Source organism: Arachis stenosperma, chromosome 10 (genome assembly GCF_014773155.1).
Source record: "Arachis stenosperma cultivar V10309 chromosome 10, arast.V10309.gnm1.PFL2, whole genome shotgun sequence".
Lineage (NCBI taxonomy): Eukaryota > Viridiplantae > Streptophyta > Magnoliopsida > Fabales > Fabaceae > Arachis > Arachis stenosperma.
Window position 1 is genome coordinate 5,444,097 of NC_080386.1, and position 18,785 is coordinate 5,462,881.

The 18,785-nt window shown below is 36.2% G+C and overlaps 2 protein-coding genes across 2 annotated transcripts; one reads left to right on the forward strand and one right to left on the reverse strand.

The window, feature by feature from the left end:
- The first annotated feature begins 4,334 nt into the window (after positions 1-4,334).
- LOC130954164 (uncharacterized protein At4g38062-like) lies at positions 4,335-7,998 on the forward strand. The gene is made up of 2 exons (XM_057880900.1): positions 4,335-4,434; positions 4,885-7,998. The coding sequence occupies exon 2, from the start codon at positions 4,898-4,900 to the stop codon at positions 7,649-7,651; it is 2,754 nt and encodes a 917-aa protein (XP_057736883.1). The 5' UTR covers positions 4,335-4,434; positions 4,885-4,897; the 3' UTR covers positions 7,652-7,998.
- A 95-nt stretch (positions 7,999-8,093) lies between these two features.
- On the reverse strand, positions 8,094-9,175 carry LOC130954165 (uncharacterized). Its single transcript, XM_057880901.1, has 4 exons — positions 8,991-9,175; positions 8,758-8,929; positions 8,554-8,670; positions 8,094-8,472 (listed from the first exon to the last, which is right to left on the reverse strand). Exons 1-4 carry the CDS (start codon positions 9,101-9,103, stop codon positions 8,308-8,310), a joined length of 567 nt encoding a protein of 188 aa, XP_057736884.1. The 5' UTR covers positions 9,104-9,175; the 3' UTR covers positions 8,094-8,307.
- Positions 9,176-18,785: the final 9,610 nt, after the last annotated feature.

Sequence of the window (18,785 nt, forward strand, 5' to 3'; positions counted from 1 at the left end):
ACCTTTAGTTTGCAACGATACTATTCTCTTCTGTCCTCCTAAACCTAGGGTCCTGAGAAATTATAAAAGAATTCTGAAATGGTTTGGCTTAATGTCAGGGCTAAATATCAACTTTCAAAAGTCAATCATCATCCCGGTGAATTGCAAACAAGAGGACATAAGAGGATTGAATGAGGCAATGAGTTGTGAGGTAAGAACACTACCTATTACATACCTTAGCATTCCATTGGGAGCAAGTCCAAGAAGAGCTGCAACATGGCAACCGATCTTGGATAAGATAGAATGGAAGCTAAGTAGCTGGAAGTCGAGTTTGTTAACAAAGGTGGAGAGATTGGTAATTATAAAATCAGTGATAAATAGCTTGCCTATGTATTTTCTTGGCATCTTTAAGATGCCAAAAGAAATTGCAAAGAAAATTATACAGGTAAAAAGGAGATTCTTCTGGGAAAACAAAAAAGAAAAAAAATTTATGCCAACAATCAAATAGAGCACTATTCAAAAGCCTAGAGAGCACGGAGGACTTGGAGTTGGGGACATAGAAATGAAAAATGCAGCCATGTTATTTAAGTGATAGTAGAGGTACTCGGATGAAAATGAACTACTGTGGAAGAGAGTAATTGGATCTTGTTATGATATAGACAAGAACATGCCGGTTGAAGAACACAATGATAAAGGATCCAATGGTCCATGGAAGGAGATTGTGAACATTGCAAAGAATAATGAGTTGTACAGAGAAATTTGCAAGGAGGCATAGAGAAAATGTATTAGAAATGGTAAAGAAACAAGATTGTGGAAAGATATATGGATTGGGAATGTATCACTACAAGATAAATTTCCAAGGCTATTTGCGGTTTTAAATCAGAAGAATAGCACTATATATGAGTGTGGGGTGTGGATCGGTTCATCATGGGTGTGGAGTCTCCAATGGCGAAGGAATTTTTTTGAGAGGGAGAGAGTACAAATAGAAGAATTAAATAACATTTTAGATAGTGTGTTCGTATGTGCAGGTAACAGGGATAATGCCTCATGGAGATTTAGCTCGGATGGAAGATACAATGTGAAATCATTCATCAATGTAGCCTAAGAAAAAATATATGGGGAGCCAACTATGAAGCATGTCTTTGATGATCTATGGAAAGGATTGGTACCACCTAGAATTGAGATGCTCATATGGTTTGTGATAACAGATGGGCTAAATACAAAGGACAAACTAATAAGGAAGGGAATCATAAGCCAAGGTGAAGGGACTTGTGTTTTGTGTGAGAAGGCGCAGGAGTCGGTAAATCACCTTTTTCTTCATTGCTCTTTTTGCTCAAAATTGTGGTCTATGGCCTTGAATGCGGGTTGTGTATGTTGGGTAGAAGTAAATGATGTTAGAACTTGATTTGAGGGTTGGATCAATTGTGATGTGTGCAATATGTCAAAAAAAAATGGATTATGTTATTCTTTGCTATTTTGTGGATTGTTTGGAATTGTAGGAATAGTAAAATCTTTGAGAATAAAGTTATTTTATGAAAAAGTGAGTGGGAAAAAGTAAAAACAATAGTAAACCAATGGTATGAGGTGAAAAAAGTGAGAAGTCATGTATACAGGAGAGAAGTGCAATCTGAAGAAGATAGAAAATGGATATGGTGGAACTGTATTTGGTATAAACTAGATAGAAATATATTTTGTGTTGGTGGATATTTACAGGAACCAAATGAAGAAATACAATGTTATATGGACAATTTGGTGAGTCACGAGTCAATGGGAGATGCATTACTGTTGGGCTGCAAATGTCCTTGCAATTTGTTCTCGAAGAGGTAAGTGTAAAAGAAGAAGATGTAAAAATGATGATTGATAATAAATACATTGTAAAGTGGCTACATGGAAATATGGATACAAATTGGGAATTGAGATTTTTAAGAAACAAGACAAGGTTTATTCCAGAATACAAATGTGGAGTTAAAAAAAAAAAGTGAATACAAGTCAAGAAAAGAGTGGGAATCAAAGGCAATAATTGAGAACCATAGATGGATAAAGTGGGAAAAGTGAGTACATTGGCTTCTTATGCAGCACAGGTGATGAAAGTACACAACAAAAAATCCAATTCAATGTATTACATTTGAGGAATGTTTTGATTCTGTATGTATTGTTTACTTGTTTATTAGTTTATGTTGCATGTAAAACTAGTAGCAAGAAAAATAATTATCATCACATTAAAAAATCAACCCAGTAGCCTCCGCTAGATCGTCGACCACATTAGGTGTTTGGGGTCTGTAACAGCAACGAGCTCGACCCGTTCAACTGTCATGGGTTCGAGGGACTGACGCAGAACGGTGGCTGCAGGACGCAGGGGGTGCATACAACGGTCTCGGTACTGGCGTTGAGGCGAGCTGCGATCCAGCCTCCTGCGATGTGCAACTCCGTCGACGATGAGGCCCTCCAGTGAAACACACGCGTGACCCGTGATGGAAACAAGGGGCGACCGCACTGGCTGCTACCGGCGACCAAAGAGGCGCACGCTGGAGGGTGAGCCGTGGGGGTCTGGTCAGCGGCGATGGAGGTACGGTGGTCGGATGGTCGTGAGGGTTGGGTTGGAGGGTTGCTGTCGGTGCACAAATAAAGGATGGGAAGAAATTTTAATTAGGAATTAGATGGTTATAATTAAAATAAAACTGAATGGGATTTTTGAAATAGGGTAAAAAGTGGGTTAATTTTTATTTTTAATTTATATTGGGTCAAATAAACAGCCCATTATAAATATTGTAGAAATGCTCCATTGTCTCTCTAACGAAATTCAGATAGTCTTAAATTTAAATAGTTTTATAATGTTGAAGAATTAGAATGTGTTTTTATTATGAGAACTTTTCTTTTTCTTAAAATTTGAACTCAAAATTAATAATTGTTTAGAAAAATTATAAGATTTTTTATGTTTAATTAATAAAATATTAGATTACTATGTACATTAATGAATAAAATATTTTTGTGACAGAAAATAAATAATTTTTTTATAATTTTTTTTAGTCGATGGATTAGACAACTCTCAATCTTAAGTATTATCCACTCACGTATACTACACTTACACACACAATTCAGATTCTATCACACCCGCAACAGCTGCGAATCAAACCTGGCCATGTGACTATATAAAGCCAACAAATAGGTCATCGGTACAAAGTCTCGCCACTTTTCTAATTGGAAAAACTACCATTTGTACCCATGAATTTTGCAAACGCTGACAAAAGTACCCATCAAACAAGAAAACTAACGTTGTATCTATGAAAGATAGGTTCTGTGTGACAATAGTACCCAAACCGTAATTTTTTGTTGACTTTTTAATAAAATTCATAAATTACCCCTTTTATCTTCTTCCCCAAATTTCAAACATTCACCACTCTCACCCTTCAACAATAACGTTACTACCACCACAACCTTCTAGAGGGTTCTGCGGTGACCTCAGAAGCCTAGCCTGAGCAGCAACGGCGGCTGCAATGCGAATATCAGTCCACCAAATAGCATGAAGATACTCTAACAGCAGCTCCTTTTTCTACATATCGACGGCTGAGCAGTGTTTGGAGTCACCATTGGTAAGGGACTGTCCATGGCCACTGGCCTCTTGTTGGTTATGGTTGCTGAATTCTGCTATTTATAGCTTTGGAATAAAAAGAACAACAATATTCAGGTTGAAGAGGTTGAAGAGTTTGAAAAGGGTGTGCTTTCTTAGTATTGTTGTTGCATCCGAAGAAGAAAGAAACAACAAGGATAATGATGTTAAAGTTGATTTAGATTTAGATTTGGAGAACAAATTAGGATTGGAATAAAGAGAGATGGAGGTTGAGGATAAAAGTTGGAGGAAGACATCAAGTGCTTAGTCTTGAGGGAATGGTGACTGGCGGTGGCAAAGGAAGACAAAGGATGAGGGTTGTGAAATTTAGAATTTGGGAAAGAAGATAAAAGGGGTAATTTGAGAATTTTATTAAAAAGTCAACGAAAAATCACGGTTTGGGTACTATTGTCACATGAAACCCATCTTTCATGGATACAACGTTAATTTTCTTGTTTAATGGGTACTTTTGTCAACGTTCACAAAATTTATGGGTACAAATGGTAGTTTTTCTTTATAATTCAATTGAAATGTGTGGGTAACAGTCAATTTGAACTTTCATTTATTTGGGCTGATGTCTGTTGTACGCAATGTCCAAAATCAGAAGAAACCAAAAGCCGGACAGCCCAATCTATCTATATTAGGTGGGCCTGGCCCGGAATGGGTAGATACAGAGCAAGATTCAAAAATTAAAGAACGCAGCGTTGGTGCGCGCTCTGTGACTTCAAAGTGAGAGATCTTCATTCACCAGCTTCAGATTGAGATCCAGCATTTTAACTCAGTGAGTTTCAGTTCCATTAACTCCACAGAATCCCTTCGCTCTTTCTCAATAATAAATCTAAGCTAAGGTAACCTCTCCAACCAAAATTCTAGTCGTTTTGTTTTGTTTTCTCCGTGTCTGTTTCATATGTTGGTATACAAATGATGTTGTTCAAATTTCATAAAAATATCATGTTTCGTAAAGCAAAAATATTATTTGCACACTAAAATCAACCACTAAAATTAGTTATCAATATATTTGTGTATAAATACATGTAGTTTAATTTATTTTTAATGTGTATTTATATTCTAACATGTAAAAATACTGATGGCCGATTTTGGTGGCTGATTTTGGTGTGTACGTAGCGACGGTAGCGTAGTCGTCTATAAAGTTTCTGACTCTTATAATAATAACTACCTCAGAAGTAATACAAATACTGCTGCAGGTGATTCTGTAGCTTGTAGATCTATTACTATCTTCCTATCCTATCTATGAAGCTGTTGTGAAATTCCCAGGTTTAAATGTTTAACTGTATCAGGGAAGATAAGAGAATGGATGGTGTCCAGAGAGAGTTAGAGGAAGCAAAAGAACAGGTGGAGAAGCTTAAGGAAGAATGCCGAATCAAAACACAGCTGGTTGAGAGTTTGAAGAAAGATTGCTTTGAAGCTTCTCGTAAACTTCAAGAAGCTAAGCAGCAGGGTGAGAAACAGGCTAGCCGACTCGTTCTTAATTCCGAGGAGATATTTGAACTGAACAAGATTCAAGAAGATCTCAAGTCTAGTTTGCGCGAGAAAGAAACACACATTGTGTATTTGAGTGCAGAGAATAAGAAGATCCAAGCTGATTGTAATGAGAGAATGGTGCAATTGGAAGAAAATAACAGAAAGCTGGTATTGGATTTAGATGAAGTAAATGCTAGAAACACTTTTCTGGAACATAATGCTTGTGCCAGCAGTAAGGAAATCTCGGGCCTCAAGACACTTCTTTCGGCTACAGAGAAGAAGTGTTTGGAGGCAGAAGAGAAGGCTAGAGAAGCTAAAATTTTGAGGAGGAGAGATGATGTGATTCTGCAATTGGAGGAAGAAAATATAAGCACACATGACAAAATTAAGTGGAGGAATGAACAGTTCAAACACCTCGAAGAAGCACACGAACAGCTGCGAGTTCAGTTCCAATCAAGCAGAGAAGAGTGGGAGAAGGAGAGAGCTCTACTGATTGATCAGTTATCTTCCTTGCAGATTAGTTTGGATTCTCAAACAAGAATTGCTGAGGGGCTCCAATCCCGTTTAGAGATGTGCAATCATGCATTAGCTCGTGAAGAAAGCAAGAGGAAACTCCTGGAGGCTGAAATTTCCGAATTCAAGTCTCACTTCGAGAATGTTTTTACCCAGTGTGAAGAGAAAAAGTCAGAGATACAACAATTGAACATACTGAGAAATGAAGAGATAGTGCAGCTCAGAAGTTCATTAGGGGACAAGGAGATGCTGGTGAGGGAAATGGAACATAAAATTGTTCGCCTTGAACAAGATAATAAGGAACTGGGAGAATTACTCAAAGAACTTAGAGAAGCTCAAATCCATAATGCTGGTGCAAATTCTTTGGTATCTAAGCTCCGCAACAAGCTCAAAAAGTTGGAAGAGGTGCATAAAAACTGTTCCTTGATGCTCAAGTCTAAGGAATCAGAATGGAGTTGTCAAGCGGAAAAGATGGAAGCAGATATCAGTACTTTCAAGTCTACACTGAACACCAAAGAACAAGAAATAAGGGAGCTTCAAACAGAACTTGAAAAGTGTTTTTGTGCAATTGAAGAGAAACATATGGAACTCTTGATCTTTAAATCACAACTTGCAGAGGCTGACTCCAAATCATTTTTGGCAGAAACTGATAAAGCAGTTTGTATCAGTGAGAATGAAGATTTGCTTTGTCTCAGTACAGAGCATATGAGATTGAAAGATGATTCACAGAAGGCTATGGCAAGAGAATGTTTAGCGTTGGAGGAAGAGCTTGAACGACTGAAGAAAATGCTAGACGAATCATCTGAAGGCCAGCTTGTTTTGAAAGAGCAACTCTTGCTGGTGGAAAACACCCTAAAATATGAAAAGGGTGTCGCATTTGAGGCTCTAGAAATGCTGAAACTTGAAGTGGCCAATAAAAATGATGAGATCTCCCGATTAGATTGTGAATTACAGAATTGGAAGTCAACTGCCGAAGCCCTTGACATTTCTTTCAAAGAAATTCAGGCAACTTGTGAAAAGATGGAACCTTCCCTTCTTTCACAAGCTGAGAATGAAGAACTCCTTAAGCATGAAAATGGAAACCTTATCCGCATTGTCAAGGATCAGGAGAGGAAAACTGAAGATCTTCAGCAACAGATAGCTTTATTGGAAAAGCAATATGCAGAGATAACGGAGGAAGCAGAAAGATGTAAGCAAGAGAAGAAGGAACTAGTCCAAATTTCAGAAGAGAGAGATTGTTGCATAAATAATCTTCAAAAAGATATAGCCTTTGCTTGCTTGAAGCAAGAATCAATGAGAAAAGAAATAGAAGATGCAATTGTTGCACAACTAGCTGCTGAAAATGCCCTAGAGCAAGAGAAAAAGATACTTTTGAACATTATAGCCAAGAAGGATCAAACTATCAACCACTTTCAGGAACTAGCTTCAGCAATGGAGCAAGATTTGTTAAGTGCAGCATGCTTGGCTTTCTCGGAACAGGTGGAAAATTCGGTTGAGGTCAGTGTGCTTCATGAGGCCTTAAAGGAAGCAGAATCCCTGGCAAAACAGGAAATTGAAGAGAGGAACTTGAAAATAGTAAAATCAGAGTTGGAAATGACCAATTTGCTCGAGAACTCTGTGCGCACTGAACAATCATTCTTATGTTTAAAGCAAGATTCAAAGCAGCTTCAAGCGTCTCTCGAAGCCATGAAGTTGGAAACTGAAAGATTGTCTGATAAACAGCACAGCATGGAAGGTATAATTACAAAGCTCAAGTTTGAGAGAGAAAATTTGCTCCAAGAAATCATGAAATTAACAACAGAAAGGGACAGTATGTTGCTATATATTGAAGATGTCTGTGATAGGATTGGAGAGATGTCTAGTGAGGATATGCACTTGATGGAGAAGTTGGGAAATATACTGAACACCTCCATAGATGAAAATGAAACAGGCATGGACTCGGTACTGTGCGAAAAGCTGCACGATTCTGATAAAGCAAATGGTTTTTATTTTCCTCTCAGAACTAAAAGAGCTGAAGAAAATTTAGATGGACGATCGCCACTGAGAGAGGTTAACAGTTGGCATGTGTAACCAGAAAAGTAACTTGTTTTCTTGCTGAAGACATGCCATAAGGTATACTTGATCAGGACTAACTTCCTCTTCACATTTTGCATGTTTAGTTCTATATTGGCTTCAAGTGCACATGTAGTCAAATGATCTGCAAAACAAAACTCTTTTGCTGAAAGATGCAATAGGTGTAGTCAAGTAGCTATGGTGCATGAAGCTCACAAGTTATAACACATGTTCTGAGCTGCATATGATTTTCTTTTGATTAGTTCACATGTTTGCGGCTGTTTCATTATTTTCCAGATGTAGCGTTCAGGGATGTTTTATATCAGCTAAGTGGTGAAAGCTGTGCATGTGGATAAAACCTTCTGTTGTACTTATTATATTAAAGATATTATCAATTTTTATTGAGAATTTAAGCATAAGTTGCATTATATCCAATGTTAGCTAACACAAATCACCTGCATTTTCATGAATTTAATTGCACTGCTGAAAATATTTCACCCTTTTTTCATAGAAGGGGTTCAATCCACACAAGTTCAGTTTACTATTCTATTTCATCAACAATATAGGACATTTCTGTTTGCAGATACTAAAATCTAGATTTCACCATTAAAAGTACTTCCTAGATTGGGAGTGATTGATACAACATATTTGGGTTTTATGAATTCTGGGAGATTTCAACTGTTGGAAGTATCTGGCTTCTTAGAGTACTTGTCCAACCATCTCTGCTTGTTCTTCTGAGATGCATTCCAGTTTTGAGAGAATCTTGTAAGCCCTTCTCTTAGTGCTCCAAGGTTGACCCCATTCCCAACCAAGATGCTTGTCACTCCCATCTTTGATACCTATGATCCCAATCATACCACTCTTACAACTCAGCTGGAAAATTTTCAGAAACAATAATAACATGGTTTTTATTTGATTACCGCTTGGATGTTCCTATTCTCATCATCAAAAAAGAGCATAGAGTTGAAGGGAACCCCAGTTGTGGAATGAATTTTCTGGAAATGATCTGTTTTGTGTGTCCAACTTGAAAATATCTCCTGAACAATAAAAAAAGAAGATAACAAGAATTGAATAGAAGGACGCATGAAATGAATGGAAAAGAGAGAGAAAGAGAGAGAAGGGACCTGGGCAACAAAGATGGAATTAAGGTTGAGTTTGTTAAGGAAAGAAGAAGCGATGTGAGGAGTGGGGGATCTAGAAGCAATGGCAAGATGGATGCCTTTTTGTTTGAGAGCGAGCAAGATGCCAGTGGCATGAGGATACAGAGAAGGCATCTCGCGCTTCGACCGGCACTCACTGAAAATGAAAAATCAATCAATGATGGGAATTAGGGTGGGCGCAGTGAGTAGGTAGGTACCAGTAGAAAGGCCAGAGAGTGTAATCGAGATCGAAAACCACCAGTTTAGGTAAAACCTCTGACGCTCCCAATATCTGCACAGCCTCCTCCTTCACCTTCTCCACATCCCCCATCTCTCTCTCTCCCCCGCCAACCGGAAGCTACAAATGTTTACCACGAACTTTTTATTTTTAGGCAGAAGAGGGCAAAAGTATACCTGAAAAGTTATGCGTGTACATCCTTTATACGCTCTCGTGGATATAGAGTCTGTTTGTAAAGTAGCAAAAGTTATTGTTTTTTTGGATCATGAAAAAGTTACAATACCCGTATTTGACATTTTTTTAATCCGTTTGGAGAGTAACAAAAATTATTTTTTTTTAATCATGAAAAAGTCATAATAGGCATGTTTGGTATTATAAAATAACTAAATAAATAAAGAAGACATAACAAATATAAAATAAAAAATATAAAAAGAGAGAAGAAGTATTGTAATATAAAGAGAGAGAATTGTTTATTACCTTTGTGTGTATCTTCTTTCAGAGCAAACTCCTATTTATATATATATAAAGAGTCACATTTTCAAACTCAATTAATTATACAATCTCTCTTGATATTCTCAATAACATAGAAAAATGGTCATCCACCTCATATCCACTTTATACTTATCACAACACTCCTCCTTGGATAACCATTTAGTATTATTGCCTCGTTAAAATTTTATTAAAGAAAAACCCAGTGAAAAAAAATTTTAGTGAAGAAAAAAGAGTACAATATCCTTTAGTGATGGGGACTGCCTCATTAAAAACCTTGTCAAGAAAAACCCAGTGGAAAAAAACCTGACCAAGGAAAAAAGAGTAAAGTCTCCCCCTCTTGTCAACATTAGTTGATGTCTCGAAATCGGCGCATCCCAATCTCATGTACCAATCTTTCAAAGGAGGATTTTGGGAGTGACTTTGTAAATAAATCTGCCACCACTTGAGCGGATCTGTTGGATATCAATTGTCCCTTGATTTTGAAGATCATGAGTGAAGAAGAATTTGGGAGAAATATAATTTGTTCTATCACCTTTGATATATCCGCCTTTAAGTTGATTAATACATGCTGTATTATCTTCAAACAGGTCAGTTAGAGCTATCTTCTGATTAATCAGTCCACATAATGACTAAATATATTGGATCACACTCCTGAGCCAAAAACACTCGCGACTTGCTTCATGTATCGCTAGTATTTCAGCATGATTAGAGGAGGTTGTTGCTATTATCTGTTTCGTGGACCTCCATGATATAGCTGTACCACCATATGTGAATAGGTATCCTGTTTGAGATCTCCCTTTATGTGGATCAGACAAATATCCAGCATCTACATAGCCAACTAATTGTGACTTGGATCCATAGGGATAAAATAATCCCATATCAACCGTTCCATGAAGATATCAAAAGATCTGTTTGATTCCACTCCAATGTCTTCTGGTTGGAGAGGAACTATATCTTGCTAGTAAATTCATAGCGAATGATATATCAGGTCGTATATTATTAGCAAGATACATTAGCGTTCCAATGGCACTAAGATATGGCACTTCAAGACCAAGGATATCTTCATTCTCTCCTTTAGGACGGAATTGATCCTTTTCCATATCCAAAGAACTTACGATCATTGGGGTACTCAAAGGATGTGACTTATCCATATAAATCTTTTCAAGATCTTCTCTGTGTATGTCGCTTGATGAATAAAGATCGCTTTTTTTGTATGCTCGATCTGCAGGTCGAGACAAAATTTAGTCCTTCCAAGATCTTTCATCTCAAACTCTTCTTTCAGAGTCCCAATGATATTTAAATCATCAACATACACAACAATTATAATGAATCTAGATGCTGATTTCTTTATGAAAACGCATGGACATATATCATCATTATTGAATTCGTTTTTGGCCAGATACTCAGTAAGACGATTATACCACATTCGTCCAGATTGCTTTAGACCATATAAAGATCTTTGCAATTTAACTGAGTATAACCCTTGCGAAAATTCACTGGATGGTTTAGATATCTTTAGTCCTTCAGGGACTTTCATATAGATATCCCGATCTAATGAGCCGTACAAATAGGCTGTTACCACATCCATTAAATGCAATGCAGTTTATAATGTGTAAATAACGCAATGTTATCGCATCCACTACAAGGGAATATGTTTCTTCATAATCTATACCAGACCTTTGTGAAAAACCTTGTGCCACAAGACGGGCTTTGTAGCGCACAACTTCATTTTTCTCATTTTGTTTTCTCACAAATACCCATCGGTATCCAACATGTTTTACATCTTCTGGTGTACGGACTACGGGTCCAAAGACTTCACGTTTTGCAAGTGAGTCTAACTCAGCCTTCATGACTTCTTTCCATTTTTTCTAATCATTTCTTTGTCGACATTCTTCGACTGATCTTGGCTCAAGATCCTTACTTTCATGCATGATATTTAATGCCACATTATATGCAAATATTTCATTGACAATTGTCTTATTTCGGTCCCATTTCTCTCCTGTAAAGACATAATTTATCGAGATCTCATCATTTTCATAATTTTCAAGTACCTGAACGTCTTCTGGTGTTAAAATTATATCATAATTTTAGACAACTGCAGGTATCTTTACTATGTCTTTTTCAACAGGAATAGTATTTACCTCTTTTCTCTTTCGTGGATTTTTATCTTTGGAACCGACAGGCTTGCCACGCTTCTGACGTGTATTTGCTTCAGTGGCTATTTGTCCTACTGGGACATCAATTCAAATTGGGGCATTTTCCGCGCTGCCACACTTCTGGCATGAATTTGCTTCAGTGGCTACTTGTCCTTATTGGGACATCAATTCGAATTGGGGCATTTTCCGCTGGTATATAAGATTTGGTTATCCTCTTTGTATCGGAAAATGCATCAGACAATTCATTTGCTATTTTTTATAAATGTATAATCTTTTGAATTTCTAGTTCATATTACCCTGATCGAGGATCTAAATGCATCAACGATGATGCATTCCAATTAAGTTCCTTTTCAGGAAGCTTATTCTCTCCCCCTAATGTTGAAAATTTTGATTCATCAAAATGACAATCCACAAACCGGGCTCTAAATACATCTCCCGTTTGTATCCCAAGATACCTCACTATAGAGGGAGAGTCATATCCAACATATATCCCCAATTTTCTTTGGGGTCCCATTTTGGTGCGATTAGGTAATGTAATTAGAACATATATCGCACACCCAAATATTCTTAAATGTGAGATATTTGGCTGCTGGCCAAAAGCTAATTGCATAGGAGAGAACTGATGGTAACTCGTTGGCCTTAAAGCATGCCCCCAAACCGAGATTGGGAGATTTGTTCTCATAATCAAGGGTCTAGCAATCAATTGGAGGCGTTTAATAAGTGATTCTACCCATTTTGTGTGTGAACATAAGCTACTGGATGTTCAACACTTATTCCATTAGCCATACAATAAGCATCAAAAGTTTGGAATGTAAATTCACCAGCATTATCAAGGCGAATTACTTTGATTGGATTTTCTGGAAATTGTGCTTTTAATCGAATAATTTGAGCCAGTAATCTCGCAAACGCCTGGTTGCGAGAAGACAAAAAGCACACATATGACCATCTCGAAGATGCGTCTATTAGGACCATAAAATATCTGAAAGATCCACATGGTGGATGAATAGGTCCACATATATCACCTTGAATCTTTTCTAGGAATTCAGGGGACTCAAATCCAATCTTTACTAGTGATGGCCTTAAAATTAACTTTTCCTGAGAACATGCAACAAAATAAAATTTACTAGTTTTAAGAATCTTCTGGTTCTTTAGTGAATATCCATGAGAGTTTTCAATAATTCTCCTCATCATGGTTATTCTCGGATGACCCAATCTATCATGCCAAGTTATGAATTTATTTGAGGTAATAAACTTCTGGTTTACAATGGCATGTGATTCAATTGCACTAATCTTGGTATAATATAACCCAAATGAAAGTGATGGCAACTTTTCTAATATAACTTTCTTATTTGAATCATGAGTTGTGATACATAAGTACTCATGATTTCCCTCATTCATAGTCTCAATATGATATCCATTTCGGCGAATATCTTTAAAGCTCAACAAGTTTCTTCGAGACTTGGTAGACAATAGTGCATTATTTATTATGAATTTTGTTCCTCTGGAAAACAAAATTATAACTCTTCCAGAGCCTTTAATCACATTGCGTGAGCCAATAATAGTATTAACATATTCTTCTTTTGGCACAAGATGGGCAAAATATATATCACTTTTAAGAATAGTGTGCGAACTTGCACTATCCGCAAGACAAATATCTTCAGAATATGTCCTTGCCATTTTTCTTCAAAGACAAATGATGATGATGATGATGATAATAATAATAATAATAATAATAATAATAATAATAATAATAGAAGTACATGCACAGTAAAATTATTCACATGAATACTTAACAAACACATACACATATCAAACTATTCCATCATTGATCAAATAGTCAATATTTCCTTCAAGATCCTTAAAGAAATTAGATACATCATAATGAGTGGTGGAATTTTCATAATTTAAAACAAAATTTGTTTCCTTTTCTTTGTCATCATTTTTCAAGGATACTTGATAAAGATCAACTAGGTGCCTTAGGGTACGACAGGTACGTGACCAATGACCCTTTCCACCATAACAGAAGCATTTATTCTCAATTGATATACTTTGCCCATTATTTCTTTCTTTATCACACTTCTAGTGAGATTCTTTCTCGTGAACATAATTTCTTTTCCTTCCATAATTTTTCTCGTTTCTAAAACTTTGCCATTTACCTCTTCTGGGGTAATGATTTGCCACATTTACTTCAGGAAATGGGGAGGCACCAGCTGGGCGCGCTTCATGATTTCTCAAAAGTAACTCATTGTTGCGTTCAGCAACAAAAAAGCAAGAAATTAACTCAGAATATTTTTAAATTCTTTTTCTCAATACTGCTGCTGCAGGAGTACATTCGAGACATGGAAGGTCAAGAAAGTTTTTCCTAACATATCGGGTTTGAGGAAGTATCACATGATTGTACCTTTCTTCAAAGTCTTTCCACAGATCTGCAAGATCTTTTAATGTGGGATATTCATTTTTCAATCATTCGTCAAGATGACGATGAAGGAAAATTATGGCCTTGACTTTTATCCTTCTGGGATGTATTATTTTCAGCCTCAATGGTATCTTCAAGATCCATTGAATCAAGATGGATTTCAACATCTATATCCATGATAAATAATTATTTTCAAATATATCAAGAGCATTATATTCAAGATGAAAGAGTTTCGACATAATAAAAATTTGTTACCTGGAGTCTTCCTAAAATTTGATCAGAGTCTCGTGCTGATAACGTGTTATAAAATAACTAAATAAATAAAGAAGAGGTAACAAATATAAAATAAAGAAATATAAAGAGAGAGAAGAAGTATTGCAACATAAAGAGAGAGAATTGTTTATTACTTTTGTGTGTATCTTCTTTCAGAGCAAACCCCTATTTATATACATATAAGGGGTCACCTTTTCAAACTCAATTAATTACACAATCTCTCTTGATATTCTCAATAACATAGAGAAATGGTAATCCACCTTATATCCACTTCATACTTATCACAACATTTGACACAATTTTAAAAAAAGCTTTTAACTTTTCGAAAAAGTTAATTCACAGCTTTTTGAAGAAGTAAAAGTATATGACTTCTCTGCTTCTCGACAAGTCATTCTACCACTTCCTTAAAAAAAATTTAACTTCAAAACAAAAAAATACTTTCCTTGGCTATGTGAAATATATTTTCTGTTTTTGCTGCAAATATTGACCCTTCACCACTATTTTTCTGCAAGGTCTACTAGAAACATTGACCTTCCACCATCATTCTCATGCAATATTTCATCTGCTGGAAGTACGGGCCCTCCATCACCATTTTCACATAATGATTCATCTGCTAGAAGTATTGATCCTCCACCACCATTTTCAGACAATGTTCCATCTAAACAACCTACTGCATATATTCCTTCTAGGTATTTTTTTTATCATTTTATCACTCTATTTTTATTATTAAATTTGTATTTAACTGTGGTATGAAATTTCAGTTTTAATTTTATTTTTTTACATGTGATTTTATTTTTATATAGCTTGCTATTATTTTCATAGTTAATTATAACAAGTTCTTGACCTTAATAAAGAAGAAGGGAGTTCTAATAGGAGTAAACAAAATAAAAAACAGCAACAAAATATACATTGACACATATTTTATATTTATGTTTTATTTTCACCTACCATATCATACACAATATTAGTGATTAGGTTATGTAAAATCAACATTCAATATTGGAAAGTATATGTTATCGTCGTTATTTTAATATTCATTCTCTTGTTAAAAAAATTGTTTTTTTTTTGTTATTTATCCAAACGCTACAACTTTAAAATAAGTACTTTTATTACTAAAAATCCAAATATAAAATAACTTATTTATAAACTGCTATTAATAAAAGTCTTTACGCTTTAAGTTCAAGAACTTATTTAAGTTATTTATCCAATGTGGACCATAGTATTTTTCGTGTTTATTTTGTTTAGGAAGAAGAGATAAAAATACACTTGAAAGTTCACAAGTTGGACACAATTATACTTCAATCATTTAATGCTGCCACATACCGATGGTCAGAAGGGTAAATGTGTCCATCAAAATGTATAAATAATGTGCACGCGTGACTCATTAAATGATTGAAGTGTAATCGTGTCCAGCATGTGAACTTTCAGATGTATTTTTGTCCTTTTTTTCTTATTTTTATTATTGAGATTGTGATGGTATTTTTAAATAATGCGGAGAGTTAATGTGTTTTTTCTTTGTGTGGATGGTCGCAATAATGTGGAAAGTTGGTGTTTTTATTTTATTTTTTAAATATGTAGATCTGATTCTCAAAATTGTATTCTACTAAATTTCAACCCAAAATAAAAAGTTTAATTGGTGTAATTACAAAATTCACACAATTTCAGAATTAGATTCCTTTATTAATTTTATAATCTCTCAAATCCAAATGTGAGATTTCTTAACTAAAAAAAATAGCATCCATAAAAAAAACACACCACCTTGCCACTGATATTCTATCTCAAAAAAATACCCCTATGGTTGCTTGTTGAAACAAAAAAAAATACGGAAAAAAAATTAAAATCTAGAACATTTAATCATGTTATTTTAGTTTGAGAGTGTTACTATGAGAGAAAGCGAGATGGGTGGAAAATACTGAGGGTTTAGTAGAGATTTGAGAATTTAGAATCGAAAAGAGTAATGTCGTTTGAAAAATGAATTTTTCTCTATTTTTGTAGATCATCTTCTTAAAGATATATTAAAGAGGGAGTTGTACCACTTGTTCAATTCGACTGGACGTATAAATGATATCTATCTCTCACGAAAATAAAAAATGATAATATATACGTTTTTACATTCATCTGGTATACAATGAAGGGTGGTGCTATAAAGGCTATTACGAAGATGAATAGAATGAGATTACAAGGAAAGGTTGTTTCATTAGGAGAAGTTAGGTATCGACGTATGAATGAAGTGGAGAATAGGAAGAGACCTAATGAGGCGGGTGATGTCCAGAATATTGTTAAAATTCAACCACAACATGAGGAAAGCCGAAGGTTTCCATAGAAGAATGTAAAAGAGATGAGGAAGGATGGAAAAAAAAGATCCACATGGCAATGGGTGGATAAAGAAGATGAAAATTCCGGTGACAAAAGAAAATCTAGACTGATTACAGAGGAGTCTAATAGGCGGGACGACAAAGGCTATTAACTTTATTTTTTTGAAGTCCATGATTGGAAAGAATTTTCCTCAAGTTGTGCAAGTATGAAAACTACGAACGTACAAAACACTCCTGACTTTTGATAGTGTCTTGAGTGCAGAAGAAGCTTACACGTTCAAAATGAACAACCTGTTGCAACTTTTTCATAGCATATGGAGATGGGATGAGGAGGTGCATAGTAAAATTCGAAGGGTATGGTTAGAATGATTTGGTGTTCCTTTGCATACGTGGTCAGCAGAGACATTCAAAATAATAGAAAGCCAATGGGGAGAAGTTATCGGGTGTGACAAGCCGGCGAATAGAGATGGGTTGGTGGAGGTGAGGGGGCCGTCGGGCCTGCAGCGGTGGATGCTGGGCACGAGCTGCAACCGATGGGACACCCTGCTATGGAGTCTGTGTCATCGTTGGGTACCGCTCAAGGCCGGCGATGGCGGGGCTGCGTTCCTCCATGGACGGTAGGTTCGACAAGGATGCGGTGGTGAGTTGTTTAGTGTCTGGGAAAAATGTTGCGAGCTTGCAAGTTGGTCTGGTTAGAGATGGAAAAGACGCTATTGAAGATTGTTTAACCTTGAATGGTGCGGTGATTGATAGAGGCAGTGTCGGAACTGGGTTTGCCGTGGACATTTTGTGTTGGAATTCCTAAAAACAGTGATGAAAAGGCTTTGGAACGGGAGGAGCAGATGCTGGAAAATAGGAGGGCGTGGGAGTTGGCCGTTGAATCAGGAGTCGTGCAATACAACGATGAAGATGATATAATGGCAATTCTTCTTGAATAGAATGAAGCACTAGCTCAAAAGAGGAGATTAGCGAAGTAGAAAGAAAAGGCACGGAGATGCAGACCCAAAAATTTCAAAAAGGTGTGTAAAAAAGTTTTAAAATAATTTTTAACTCTTGGAATATTAGGGAGTTACAGGGTGTTGGAAAATTGAGTATGGTGAAAGAACTAAAAAAACAAAAAGTGAATATGCTAGGTTTGGTTGAAACTAAGATGCAAGTTATAACTAAGTTTGATATAATACGTATTTGGGAGAACGATGCTATAGGGTGGGAGTTTGTAGGGTCGAAAGGCACATCCAGGGGACTATTGTTAATGTGGAATGACATACTGTTTAAAATAAATAATTGTTACAAAGGGGAGAGATGATTATATGTTGAAGGAGTGCTTTTAAAAAACGAGTTCAATTGTGTGTTCTGTTTAGTATATGGTGCTCATACTAGGATAAAGAAGCTGACTGTGTGGGAAGAACTGAACTCTATAGCTGGGTTATGTCAAAGTCCGATATGCTACATGGGGGACTTTAATGAGGTTATACAGGTTGAAGAGAGGAAAGGTTAGGACAGGTTAACAATGTCGGCAAAAGAGTTCAAGGATTGGATTCAAGATATGCAGTTAGTGGACTTACCGTTGAATGATCGAAAATTTACATGGTTCAGAGGCCGTTCTTGCAGTCGTATTGATAGAGTTCTATTGAGTGTATAGTGGCTTGAGGAGTTTTCGGAAATTTGATTAAAATGTGGACCGAGAGATTTGTCAGATCACTGCCCGATTATAGTTAAGGATTCCAAATTCATAGGTGGTCCACGACTTTTTCGGAGTTTAGATTCTTGGTTTATACATGAGGATTTTTTAAGAATGATTAGGGACGAATGGAGGAATCTTGGCAAGTTGCAGCTCACAAAGAAACTGAAGGCTTTAACGTTGCCTTTGGGAAGATGGCATAAAGATAATTTTGGTGACATGGACAAGAAAATCCAATGCTTTGAGGAGGAGATAAAAAAGTTAGATGAGATGGCTGGCAATGGAGTTTATGATGGTACACTGGAGACTAGAAAAAAGGCTCTGGTAAGCTGTTGCAAGCGGTGGTATGTGAGAAAAGAAATACACTGGAAACAAATGTCGCGGTCCAGGCATGCGAAAGATATAGATAAAAACACTAGATACTTCCATAACTTGGCGTCGG